Below are 13,876 nucleotides of genomic sequence, written 5' to 3' on the forward strand. Positions count from 1 at the left end.
AGTATGTATATATTTGGGCAAGACTGTACCAGAAATAAAAAAAATAGTTACTTGTACCGTGAATGCAAAAGACTGTGGACTTTGGTAATGATGTGTCAGTTTTGGTCCATGAATTCTAAGAAATGAAGCACACTAGTATGGAATGTTGATCATGGAGAAGGCTGTATGGGATGAAGGACAGACGGTATAAATGGGAACTGTGTACTTGCTGCTCAGTTTTGCTCTGAATCTAAAACTGCTATAAAACTAGGCTAGTAATATATTTCAAAGAAAATGTGTTGCTGGGACTTGAATAACCAAACAGATCAATAGGAAAGAGTAGGTAAATAAGCCAAGTGCATACAAGCAATGAAAGCCATCCTTCATATATGTATTCAAGAAGTATTTATTTATATGTGTCTATTTATAGGCACTCTGCTTGGAGTTGGCAGTACAGTGGTAGGCAAAACTGATGTGGTCCCTGCCTTCTGGGAGTTTCCAGTCTGGTTAGGAGACCAGCATGAAAGAAACAAAACAGAAATAAATATATAGAAATGCTTCCCTCTAATCTCTCTGGAAGAAAGGATTGTAATATAGCTTGTAAATTCCAGAGGAGGAAACTTTGCTTTGAATCTCATGTTAGCATCACAGGGCTTGAGTAAATGAATAATATAAGAATGGATTTGAAGCACATGTTTTTTTTAAATTTCATTCTCTCTGACAGAGTTTTGAAAAGCATCTTGCCCCAGAAGAATGTTTTTCCCCCTTGGATCTTTTTAACAAAATCCAAGAACAGAATGAAGAACTTGGACTGATTATTGACTTAACATATACTCGCCGCTATTACAAGCCAGAGGTAAATGGAACTTGCACTTTAAATGGACCTTTTTTCTGGAACTGTAATAATTTTTAGTAATTCGATATTTATCATCTTATACTAAGGTGAATCCTGGCCTTCTTTCATGAGTAATAGTTCAAAAAGGAAAGTTGGTGGTTTCTTTAAGTACACATTTCTGATTTCTCTCTGCAATGAGATTAAGAAAATGAGATTGAAGACATGAATTGAATTATACCATTTGGCAATAGGCTCTGGATCTGCTTAAGAATTCTATAAGCTTCCCTGTTGTATAGTTTGAAAATGAAGTAAACTGTTAGTAAGAATAGTAAGCCTGAAAGGAAAGAACGTATATCCATTATGTCTTTATTTGTTTAAGTATCACAGTAAAAGGCAATTGTTCTCTTAAGTTTTATGCTTTCTTTTCCTAATATCTTTTGATATAATACAGAAACCTGTATATTCTCTTGGCCCTTGTAGGACACATCAGTGCAAAAGAATTCTTCTTCTTCTGATCTGTTCCATGGCCTTGGGAAACAGTAACACCTAATGTTTGTTAATACTTGTATAGCATTTTGCCGTTTAAAAAGTTCTTTCATATCCATTGTCTTAATTAATCTTCATAACAGTCCTTTGCTGTTGAAGTGGTGGTAGTACTAATATCTTCTGCCGTGCTTCCTTCCTCTGCACTTGGCTCAGAGGATAGACAATTACACTTACTAGTTTTACAGAAATGAAACAGATTCAGAAAAGGAAGAGCTGAAATTTGAACTTAGTTGTTCCTCTCTTTTTATTGTGGTTAAATATACATAAATAATATTTATTTTAACCGTTTATAAGTATACAATTCAGTGGCATTAAATACAGTCACAGTGTCATGTAGCCATCACCAGTGTCTACACGCAAAATGTTTTCATCATCCTCAACAGAAACTGTAATCTTTAAACACTACCCACCCCATTTTCCCTCCCACCAGCCCTTAGGAACCTCTATTCTGCTTTCTGTCTCTATGAATTTGCCTCTTCGCCGTACCTTGTGTAAGTGGCATCTACAAGATCTGTCCTATATCTGGCCTGTTTCACAAAGCGTAATATTTTCAAGGTTTATCATTGTTGTAGCATGGGACAAAATGCCATTCCTTTTTAAGACTTCATAAATCCTATTGTGTGTATATACCATATTTTGTTACTCTTCTGTTGATTGACACTTGGCTTGTTTCCACGTTGTAGCTATTGTGAACCATGCTGCTGTGAACACTGGTGTACATATATTTGTTCAAATTGTAGCTCTCCGTTCTTTTGGATGTGCAGTGTAGGTCGGAGCAGAGTTATTGGATTATATGTTAGTTCTGTGTTTAACCTTTGAGAAACTGTCAAACTATTTCCTACAGTGTCATAAACAACTATTGCAAATTTAAACATATACAGAAGTATACAAAATACTGAGTGTTCTTTGTATGTTGAGAAGTCCATGAAATCATCTCGCTATAATATTTATCAACTGATGTCTATCATGCTTCATTTATACCTCTGCCAGTTTCACTCTATTTCATTGTGTAGCAGATCCTAGATAACATTTAATTACACATAAATATTTTTTGTTATATATATATTTAAAATTTAGGACTTTTATTCCTTAGTATCATTCTTTAATATTATTAAATATCCAGTCAGTGCTGAAATTTGCAGTTGTCTCCTAAATGTCATAAAAGGCTGTTTTTAAGAATTCTGAATTGGATCCAAATATGGTCCACATGTTACTTGGTGTGGTCTTATTGTTAGGTCTCTAATTTTATCTTTATTTATTTTTTTGTAGGTTCTTCCATGTCTCTCTTTTTTTTCTCCTTGAATTTTATCTTTTAAAGAAACTGGTTTAATTGTCCCATCTAGATTTTGATGATCTCATTTGTTAATGTGTTTTTAAACATATTCTTCAGTCCTTTTATTTCCTGTAAATTGGTAGTTGGACCTAGAGGCTTGATCTGAATGAAGCTTGAATGTTTTCTTTTGGTAAAGCAGTTTCATAGATGAGAATGAACAGGTGTTGATCATCATAAGTGATGATGGATATAGGTCTTCGATGGAGACATATGGTTGTCTCTTTTTATGATATTAACAGTCACTGATGATTGATTCCTACATCCATTAACTCCGTTGGAGCTTCAAAAAATGGTTAATTCTATAGTTCCTTTTTCATTTATTAACTGGATGTATTTCTATCAGGAGAAGATTCCCTGCATAAGCTATTTGGTTGCCCAGCTATAGAGGCATGATTTTCTCCTTTTACTTAAAAGTGTTCAAAATAATGAGTTGATTGACAAATATCCTCCAGTGGTGACCAACTTTATTTATTTGTATCACTATGGACTGCGTTGGGCTTCCCTGGTGGCTAAGTGGTAAAGAATCCACCTGCCAATGCAGGAGATTCAGGTTAAATCCCTGAGTTGGGAACATCCCCTGGAGAAGGAAATGGCAACCCACTCTAGTATTCTTGCCTGGGAAATCCCAAGGACAGAGGAGCCTGGCAGGCTGCAGTCCATGGGGTCACGAAGAGTCGGACACGACTTAGTAACTAAACAAGAACGGTGGACTCCGTTACAGTTGTTCTAACTGAGGGCCTGTCTTTGGCCAGTGGAGCTTCTCAGTGACTTGCATCCTTTTGACATGGCATCAGTTGTTCCTAGGCTTTTTCAGTGGTTCGAGATAGGAAATGTGTGTGTTTGTTTTTAATACGAAATATATCACGGTTGAAGGCTTTCCAGGTGGTGTTAGTGGTAAAGAACCCCCCTGCTGATGCAGGAGACATAAGAGATGAGGGTTCAACCCCTGGGTCGGGAAGATCTGGGGGAGGAGGGTGTGGCAGCCCACACCAGTATTCTTGCCTGGAGAATCCCACAGACAGAGGAGCCCGGCAGGTACAGTGCATGGGGTCACAAAGAGTCAGACACGACTGAAGCAACGTAGCTCGCTCGCACGCATATCATAGGTTCATACTGCTACTTTCCATATAAGTTCCGAACTACAGAATTTTCACTTAGCCTATTCTGTCTTTTATTGATAATCTACTTTCTCCCACCCCAAGAATACCAGTTCTCAACAGTGCACGAAATTTGCTCTATTTTCCACTTCCAAGTTCTTTGACTCTACTGTACTATTCTACTTCAATCAATCACAGCTGCTTTATGCTCTTGAAATGTAAGACACTAGGTAGAACTATTTATCGCTTTGAGTTATATGCGCCTTCATTCATATTGATTAGCTTTTGCATCCCTAGTAACTGTCCTTTCTGTAGTTTAACGAGAATCATGTGGTACTTCCTGGTAAAACAGCTTTGGGAAAAAAAGTCCCTTATCAGAGTGAGTGACATACTTAGATTAATATAATGTCTTTGTTTATATTTTGCTTTCTCTAATTAATCTTTTGTTCTTTCCCTACAAATGAAATAATATCCATTCCATGGTTTTGCCTTCTAGGAATTACCAGAAAATATCCCTTATTTAAAAATTTATACGGTCGGACATCAGGTTCCTGATGATGACACTATTTTAAAATTCAAAAATGCTGTTAATGGGTTTTTGAAAGAAAATAAAGATAACGGTGAGTGTTTTGTTTTTTTGTTTTTGTTTTTTTCTCTTTACCTGAATTTTGGTATGCATTTCAAGTGGGGTTGGAGAGTTTTAATATTTTTAATAGTTCTGACATTAGGCCTGTTTGTTTGATAACATTAAGGTGGTGCTAACAGAGGCATTTTTCCTTTTTATGGTCTCAAGCAATTTAGTTTTGGGGTTTTTTTGGTGGGGGGTCAATTTAGTTTGGAAGGTGATTGTTGTGAGAAGTACAAACTGAACTAGCTTACTTACCTCTTTTTAAAAACTTTGAATGGGAAATATATAATAAAAATGTTCTTTTGTCCTGTTTATTGGTTGAAAGGTATCAAAGGGAACATGGTGTTTGCCATGTTTTAAGACTGAGTAATCTCTTGTCTTTGGAATGCCACTGACCCACACGACAGCATGCGACCCCTGTGTAGGTCTCTGCCAGCAATGGGCTAACTTCACCATGCTCTCTGACGTCTGGATCTTGCTTATGAACCCTTGTGGTTTCCTCTGCTATAAATCCCTCCCACAGATGCCAGGCTCACTGATAAAGAGGGAGAGGCTACACTCTCTGTTCCCTCAAATTGGTAGAGACTCAGAAAATAAATTGGCTTAGTAAACACTGAGAGCCTATTCGGTTTGTTGTTAGGGCATGGGGAAACAGAGGTGACTAGCAGTCTTTACAGTCTAGACTAGCAGACTAGTAGAGACTTATGGTTATCTAGGAAGATAAGCATGTAGTAACTATAAGACAGTGGGTTAATTATAATAAAAGAACCAAGTGCAGGGACTTCCCCAGCCATCAGTGGTTAAGACTCCATGCTTCCCATGCAGGGGTCGCAGGTTCGATCCCTGGTCCAGAAACTAAGATCCCACATGCTGCGTGGTGAGACCAAAAACAAATAAACAAAAATAAAAAGAATCAGGTGCCACAGAAGAAGCTGAGGAGACAGCATCTGAGCTGGGCTTGGGGGGAGAGGATCTTGCCAGAATGAGGAAAGGACAGACCAGGTATTGGAAACAGGTACAAAAGGCACAGGACTTGAACTTGTGCAGTGAGGGGCAGCCTCTGGTGTGACTAGAGGTAGTAGGGAAGGACAGAGGATTCATACGTTCATTTTCAACAAGAATATCGTATAACCATCTGAGTTGAAGGCACTGTTCTAGCAAGTAGGAACAGAAGAGTTCTTGCCCTTATGCACTTTACATTCTAGTTGGGGGAGAGAGAAATAAGAAACATATGGAGTGTCAGGCAGTGCGTGGTAAGTGCTCTGGAAAATAAGAAAATAAGATAAAGAAGTGAGGGAGTGTGGAAGGTGACCAGGGAGGCCCTCTCTGTTAAGATGTCAGTTGATCAGAGCCTTAAAGGAAGCAAGGAACAAGCCATTGGATATCTGAGGGGAAGAGGTGGGAGGGAGTGTTCTAAAGCAGAAGGACTAGTAGGTGCAAATTCCTTGAGGCACAGCTATGCTTGGCAGGTTTAAGGAATAGTAAGGCCAGTGGGGCTGAACAGCGGGGAGTGAGTGAAGTCAGAGAAGTAGAAAATGGGAGCAGAGAGGCTGGCAGGGGACAGGAGGGAGGTGGATGACACAGGTCAAAGTTTGAACTTATAGTTCAGTTGGAGAAACAGATTGATAGTTTGAATTTATAATTCAGTTGGAGAGACAGATTGATACTTGTTTATAAAGAGTTCTAAATTCTTTGCTAAAAATTTGGGCTTTATTCTGTGCTAAATGAAGACTTTTAATTAACAGCAATTCAGCCAGGTTTATATTTTAGAAGATAACATCTTCCATGTGGCAGGTCAGTTGAAATAGAAGGGGTTAGAAGTTGGGCAGTAGTAATCCAGGCCAGAGATGATGAATGCCACACACCGCCTAGTCACAAACACACCTTTTGCAGCAATCAAACGTGTTGTTTTCTATTTACTTTCTCTATACATATATTTTAAGTGCTAAACTAAGAGATACTGTGGCATAGTTGGAAAAATCTGAGACTTGATTCTAGTCTTTGTTCTGTTTGCCTGCGGTGCAGCTCGGGCTTACCATCTCAAGCCTTACTTTTTCATTGTGATATAAGAACAGTGCTATGTTCCCGAGAACGCCACAGGCATATAGACCCATGGTGTGTGTGGAGCAGCGAATGAGGGTAGGAACAAAAGCACTTTGGGAAGCCAAGAAGCCGTTTGTTCTTTTCATAAATACTATTGAGCATTAATAGTGAAGGCTTTCCATTTGTTTCACCCAAAAACAGATTTCATTCTTTTGGTAGTCTGTTTCGTTTTGTTTTTTCCCCACTCCCTTTTTCTGTAGTCAAATCAGTTCATGATGGGCATGCTCCAGTCCATACTATTGCATATGATTGGAGGCTATGCAAAATTGCCCCGAGGCAATGAATTTTGACTATATTAATTCTTTATAGTATCTTCCTGCTAAAACATATTTTTCTTCAGAGTTTTTCCATTTTAGGATAGTGGTGGTATTGTGGTAACCAATAAATGCTACTCTTCAGAAAGTTGTATAACCTGTCTTTAGGTACCTACTCCATTTATTTAATTCCGTATTCTCTGTTTTATAGACAGACTTATTGGTGTCCACTGTACCCATGGTTTAAACAGGACTGGCTACCTCATTTGCAGGTGAGTTGCCAGCCCCAAGAGGCAGACCATGTTTAAATTTTTTGTTTACAATAGTAATGTAAGCTGAATGCAGAAAATGAAGTCAGTTAAAGAAATGTATGAAGTAGAGGCACTCTTGCCCTCGACTTAAGAGAGTACCACCAGTAATAATTTAGCACATTTTTTTTTAAACTTAAAAAGCACAAATAGAAGCACATATAATCGTCCCTTGATATCTGCAGGGGATGGGTTTCAGGCTAGCCTATGGATACCAAAATCCTCAGATGCTCAGGTCCCCTGTGTAAACTGGGGAATGAAACCCGTGGATACAGAGGACTGACTCTACATGTGATTTCATGGTATAATATTTAGATGTTCTGGTTTATAATTTAATATATGGTAGACATCTTCCTATGAAAATATTTGGAGACTTTGTTCTTTTTTAAAGACTGCGTCGTTCCTTTGCTTATTGATGAAGAGAAAGTCAGAAGTTTTTGATATTATAAAACATTGAAGTAATGAACATTCCTCTGTGAATGTCTTTGACTATATACGCTTTGTCTCAGATAACTTAACTCAGAATAAGACTTCTGAATTAAAGAGTTTATGCCCTTACGCTTTTTGTGACTGTACCAATTTTTGTTTGTTCATTCAGAAAATATTTAAAATATTGAGCATCTGTTGTTTTTAAGCACTGTGCTGGGTACTAGCAAAAAGCCTTGGGAAATTGTGTGAGCAGAGAGACTTTACCTACCCTTTGTGAATTCTGACAGGCTAGAGAGGGAATAGAGATTCAAGAATTACACTCTGCACGTGCAGTTACAACTCTGACAAATGCCAAGGAAAGGGGCATGGTACCACAAGAACATATTTTAGGGAGGATTTGACCTCATCATGGAGATTAGAAGTTTCTCCCCTCCCCCCCCCCCCTTTTGGGCTTTTATTGAGGTTATTATTACATAGGCATGATTGATTAAATCATTGGCTGTTGGCAATGGACTCAACTTCCAGCCCGTCTCTAGCCCATAAAAGTTCCAACCTTCATACAATATTTCTCCTTTGAGAAAGTTTCTTTAGGGATGTTTGAGCTGATACCTGATGGAGAAGTAGGTGTTAACCAGATAGAGACATTGGGAAGAGATTTCTATGGATAAGAGATAAGAAAGACCCTGTAAGAGAAAAGCATGTGCTCTGTTGGAGGAACTGGCCAGGAAGGCAGGGGTGTGGGGGAAGCGTGTCATTAAAATGGAGCTGGAAGTGTGGGTAGGAGCTCAGTCATGCAGGTTTGTGTTTAAGGTTTTAGACGTTAGGAGTATTAGAAAATCATTGAACTGTTTTTGTTGAAGGTGAGTGTAATTAAGTTTGTATTTTCAGCCTCTCATTTGGCTACTGAGTGGGGAATACACTGCAGGGATAAAGAGCAAGGAAACAAATTAGGAGACGTTAGTAGAAACTGGGCATAATGGTGGCTTGGACCAGGATTTGGTGGTCATTTTGGTGGAAAGATGTGAACATATTCCAGAGATATTTAGGCAATATCATTGTTTAGGCCTTGGTGGTAGGTTGAGGATGAAGGTGAGGAAGAAATAACTGTCAGTGATGGCGATTCATAAGTTTCTGGTTCCTACAGTTGGTTAATAGTGTTTTTTTAAGATATGATGTTAATACTTTTCCTAATTTGTCTGTTACTTGTTGGTTCCTGGTGAGTACTCTGTCATACTAAGTCTCCTGTTGTTAGTGTGCAAAGCATTCTGATCAAAACTGACTGTTGTATCTTAGATACCTTTTTAATATTTGCCAGTTTGATCCTGTATTTTATTCTCTTTCATTTATTAATTGTTGTATTAGTGTAAGTAAATAATTAATAGATTTTCTAAAGCTAGGTCATCGTTGCATCCTTGGAATAAAGCCTTTTCGTATATCATTCTTTAATAATTACTGATTAGATGTGCTGATAGTTTCTTAGGACTTTTATATGTATATTTGTAAAGTGAAATTGGATCTTTTTTTTTTTTCAAAAATGATTTTTTTTTTCCTTTTTATTTACAAATGACTTGAATTTTGTTGTCTGTTAGGTATTTGATTGATGTAGAAGGCATGAGGCCAGATGATGCAATTGAATGTAAGTATGAGAGCTGTCACTGTTTTCCCTTTTTTAAAAAATTTGAAAGTAGAAATGTAGGTAAATTTCTCAAATTTCGGTAAAAGAGAAAAGTTTGTGATTCATTTGTTCTGACATAAGATAACCTTTTAGCAAAAGTTTATAAAGGGATGTATCTGGAAATAATGAGCTATGACAACCTGAAAAATCAGTAAGTGGACTTCCTCTTTGATCTGCTTTCTCTGGGAATGATTTGCTTTTTGTACACTTATTTCTAACAGTTCATCTTCTCCTCAGTATTCAATAGATGCCGTGGACATTGCTTAGAAAGGCAAAACTACATTGAAGACCTTCGGAACGGTCCCATCAGAAAGTAAGTTGCATTTTATACCTGGTATTTGTGGTTAGAAAGATCTATTTTTGTATCATGTAAATTGCACATATCCATTCTTCTTGTAGCTCATTAACTTGCTGTAGGAAGCCTAAACACATAGGAGTGTGGGGGTCAGGTGGGATTGTTTTTTTCATGGGCCAAAATATAGTCACTGAACTGATACCAAATTTGGACACCAATAATATTTTGTGGAAACATTCTGTTTGAGGAATTGGGATTCCAGTGTATCTAGAACAAGAGGTTTTGAAGATTCAACACGTATGATGGAGCCAGTTTTCACAGCTGCTAAGTCTGTTAACCGAAGACCTAACTATAACATGCATCAGACCCAAGGTTACCCAGAACCTCGGCATTTCCATACCTGGACTCAAGATTTACAGCAGTCAGAAAGGTATCTCTGCTTTCCCTTTGTCTAGCATTGAATTAGAAGCTAATATTATAAATTGGTGCAAACACAGTATGATAATATGAAGAACTTGTATTTTCTTGCTGGTCAGTGTCAACCAAGGAGGAGTTGTTTTCTCCATATTTTGCATTTAGGGCTGGAAAATCAAGTATAGGATGGGGAATAGGTGATTTTTCAGAGGCAGGCAGGATAAGGTCTTAAAAGTTTTCATTGATCCTTAAACTTAGTTTAAGGCAATAATTTGATGTGCGTGCCGAAAAGGATCTTGCATATTTGTCTGTGTGTGTTAGTCGCTCAGTCATGTCCCACTCTTTGTGACCCCATGGACTGTAGCCCGCCAGGCTCCTCTATCATGGGATTCTCCAGGCAAGAATATTGGAGTGGGTTCCCATTTCCTCCTCCAGAGGATCTTCCTGACCCAGAGATTGAACACATGTCTTCCATATTAGCATGTGGATTCTTTAGCACTGTGCCATCTGGGAAGTCTCCTTGCATTCTTGGGCTCCATTAATAGTGGTACAGTTTTCAGAATAAGGAAGGTTGTTTTCTTTAAGAGTAAACAAAAATTAGGGCTTCCCACGTGGCACTAGGGGTAAAGAATCCGCCTGCTGTGCAGGAGACATAAAAGGCTTGAGTTTGATCTCTGGGTTGGGAAGATCCCCTGGAGGAGCGCACAGCAACCCACTCCAGTCTTCTTGCCTGGAGAATCCCATGGACAGAGGAGCCTGGGGCTATGGTTCATAGGTGCAAAGAGTCAGACACTACTGAACTGACTTAGCACGGCATAATAAATGCAAATTATACGGAAAATAGTACAATGCCAGTAGAGAAATCTGCAGAGGAATTGAAGCATAATTCACACACATTTTTTTTACTTGAGAAACAGGAAAACCTCAGGACAATTAAAATAGCACAGTATTCTTCTTCGCCTATTAACTTGGCAACAGTTTTTGACAAGGTAGTCCAGGGTGGTGATTGTCAGGCTGAGCCTGGGTTTGCAGCCTACCTCTGCTGTTCACTCTCTCTATGATCTCAGTAAGATCTCTAAATTCCTGTTCTCTTATCTGTTGGATGGAAATTTTAATAATATTATAAATAAAACTTTAATAATACATACCTTGGGATTGTTATTGATTATTACATAAGTTAATTTAGCACATTGTGAACTTTCCACTTTCAAAAGATGTTGACATTTTTAGAAGATGTAAACATTTCAAAGATTATTGCTTGTGTTGCCAGGGACTCTGAAAATAGGTATAGCCCTTTTGAAACATAACTGTAATAGCCATAAAAACGCTCCTACCTGCTAACCTTGAAACTACAGAAAAAACTTCAAAATATGGAGAAATATATATGCATTCAATCATTCAACACATTTCTCTGAGTTCCTACTGTGCATCACACTCTAAACTAAGTGCTTAGGATAGAGTCATATATGTTCTGAAATGTTAATCCCCCCGTCATTTACAGTAGTGGAAAAATTGATAGCAGCTTGCATTTCTAACAGTTAAGAATAGCTAAGTAAATGATGTATCCATACTGTGATATTTTATAAAGTCATTAAAAGTGAGAGCTCACTTATAATAAGTGAAAATAATAGGTTATGATTCAGTAGTCAAAAAAAGATGCAAGAGGTAAAGACCAAAAGAAAATATTAACCAGTTTAATTAGATTAATTGGGGTTGAGGGGTTGTGGGGTGTTTACTTTTCTCAGATCTCCAACTTTTCTTTTATATGATTATATTAGATTTACCAGTGTTAATTTTGGGACAATTAAATGTTAATTTTCCAAGTTTGCTGCATGTGCCATGGTTAGAATTTCTACATTTTGTAATTAATTTATATATGTATTGACTTATACGGTGAAAGCAGGTTTCTGTTTTCAAACATAAATAGCTCATTCTGTTTCATGTCAGCCCTGCCACACTTGGAGAGAATATCTCCGATTAGAATAGTATGAGCATTTACCTCTACAGAGAAAGGTGGTAAAGGCTTCTGGGGACCTGCAGTGTGCCGAGTCGTTGTGGTGGGTAATAGAAATACGTTGTTTTAATTTACCTTCAAAACAGTCATGAAGATGGAGGGTTTTTAATAATACTCTATTTTGTAAAGCCCTGAGAGAGCCAAAGGTTAAGCAGTTTTATCCGCTAAAATCACCCAGGTTGAAAATAGTAGAACCAGCGTGTCTATGTATAATTTTATAAAGCTTGTTATATATAGTTATTAAAACTAATAATGTTTTATTACTTTCATTTTAAGAAAATTTTCACAGAATCGGAACATTTACCAGAGATGCCATGTCCCTCCTCCTGGTCCCCCTGGAGAGGACTATTTTCAGAGGAGATACTCTTGGAATGTAAAGCCAAATGCCAGTCAAGGAGGCCCGAACAGAAGGTTTTCTCCTGGCAGTTACTACAGAGTACCCTATTCAGCCTATTATAGATGGACCAAGTGACACACGCCTACCCTGGAAATCTGTCTGGAGACAGAGCAGGACTCAAATCAGCAAGTGACTTTTTGTAAGATCAGGTCAAATGAGGTTTATAATCTATTTTATTGCTCCCTTACATGTTCAAGCTTAAGGAAAAATTATATTGATACTTACTACTGCTGACAAATTTGCAGTATTTACAACAGTGAAGGAAATGATCTGTCATTCCACTCTCAAATTTTTTTTAAAAGAAGATAATATTTTAGAACTGATAAAGGTAATAAAGAATATCCCTTGTAAATTAATGAAAAATTCTACCTTCGTTTTCTATGTATTTTTTTCTGACTAAACTTGTGGTGTTAATGTGTCTGTGTGTATGTGTGTGTGTGCATGCAGAAACATGTTTTTGTCATATTCTATTATTGACCAAATCACTAGGGTATCTTTTTTCTCCCCCTAACTGTTCAATATTTTTGTTAAAATCTACCTAGGAGATAATTTCTTTAGAACCTAATCACTATTTGTAATTAGTTGTAGTTTTTTTATCATTAGACATTTCTTTCATTGGCAGCCTGTTGTGTTATTATCAGCTTCCTTTCACTAAATTTTCAGATAGGCCATCTAACACAGGAATGGATAAACTTTGAGACTGATTGTGAGTTGAGCAGAAAAGACCAATTGAAAAACCTAAATACTTAATGCTGAGTAATTTACCTGACAGGGTAACTGTTATCAATTGGGTAGAGCTACTCCGAAAACTTGAAGGCTTTTATAGACTGTAAAGGTTGCTTGATGAACTGAATAAGATGTGAGATTTAAAGCCTGCAATATCCATGGAGACTTGCATGGCTCCCAAAGTTGTTGCTTTTCTATTGAATGTAACCTGCTGCAGTCTTTTTCTACTATCCTCTCACCATGGAATGGTGCCTGACCTTGACTTTTTCTAAGTTATCTCTTTAGCTGGTTTACACACAGATGGATCGCTTGGGAGGTAGTAATTATTTTTAGTTGCAGAGGAAGCCAGAAACCTTTGTTTGCTCAAGAAAGGGTGTAACTGTCATGACATCATAAGCCTTGGTAGATACTTGATGAATACTTGGGCAAATTGGCTTCATTTTGTAAGCCTCTGATTTTGGAGTGTTGTGTCATAGAATGATACTGCCGGTGATGCTTGTTTGCCCTGTTGTGTGTCATAAGTGAACATCCTGTGGAACCTCATGCTAAGGAGGTGCTCTAACTCACCTCCTCCCTGGTCTGTGTCTGATGAACCTAGTCAGGCTGCTACCCTTCATCTAAATGGTGGCTTGGAAAAAATTTTTTCTACCCACCAGATTTAACAGAGATACAAGAGTTGTTCTTGCTGAAAGGCTGTGTTTGTGGAATTGTTTCCTCGCATATGTCATGAACTCTCACTTGGAAAGAAATTGGAGCAGGACAACCGGTGAGGCAGAAAGAGAACAACCAGGGACAGGCATGGGGCTCCAGCGAGCCTACTGTTCCATGGAGCTCCTGGCCAGC

The 13,876-nt window shown here is 37.9% G+C and overlaps 1 protein-coding gene across 1 annotated transcript in view; it reads left to right on the forward strand.

The window, feature by feature from the left end:
* The window catches only part of DUSP11 (dual specificity phosphatase 11), a 14,941-nt gene extending 2,269 nt beyond the window's left edge, over positions 1-12,672 (forward strand). The window contains exons 3-9 of the mRNA XM_052649188.1: positions 704-835; positions 4,287-4,410; positions 6,987-7,047; positions 9,102-9,148; positions 9,425-9,500; positions 9,730-9,912; positions 12,187-12,672. Of these exons, the coding sequence (XP_052505148.1) occupies positions 704-835; positions 4,287-4,410; positions 6,987-7,047; positions 9,102-9,148; positions 9,425-9,500; positions 9,730-9,912; positions 12,187-12,382 (819 nt within the window). The 3' untranslated portion in view covers positions 12,383-12,672. The remainder of the gene's footprint in view (positions 1-703; positions 836-4,286; positions 4,411-6,986; positions 7,048-9,101; positions 9,149-9,424; positions 9,501-9,729; positions 9,913-12,186) is intronic.
* Positions 12,673-13,876: the final 1,204 nt, after the last annotated feature.

The sequence above is a fragment of the Budorcas taxicolor genome, chromosome 11, assembly GCF_023091745.1.
Source record: "Budorcas taxicolor isolate Tak-1 chromosome 11, Takin1.1, whole genome shotgun sequence".
Lineage (NCBI taxonomy): Eukaryota > Metazoa > Chordata > Mammalia > Artiodactyla > Bovidae > Budorcas > Budorcas taxicolor.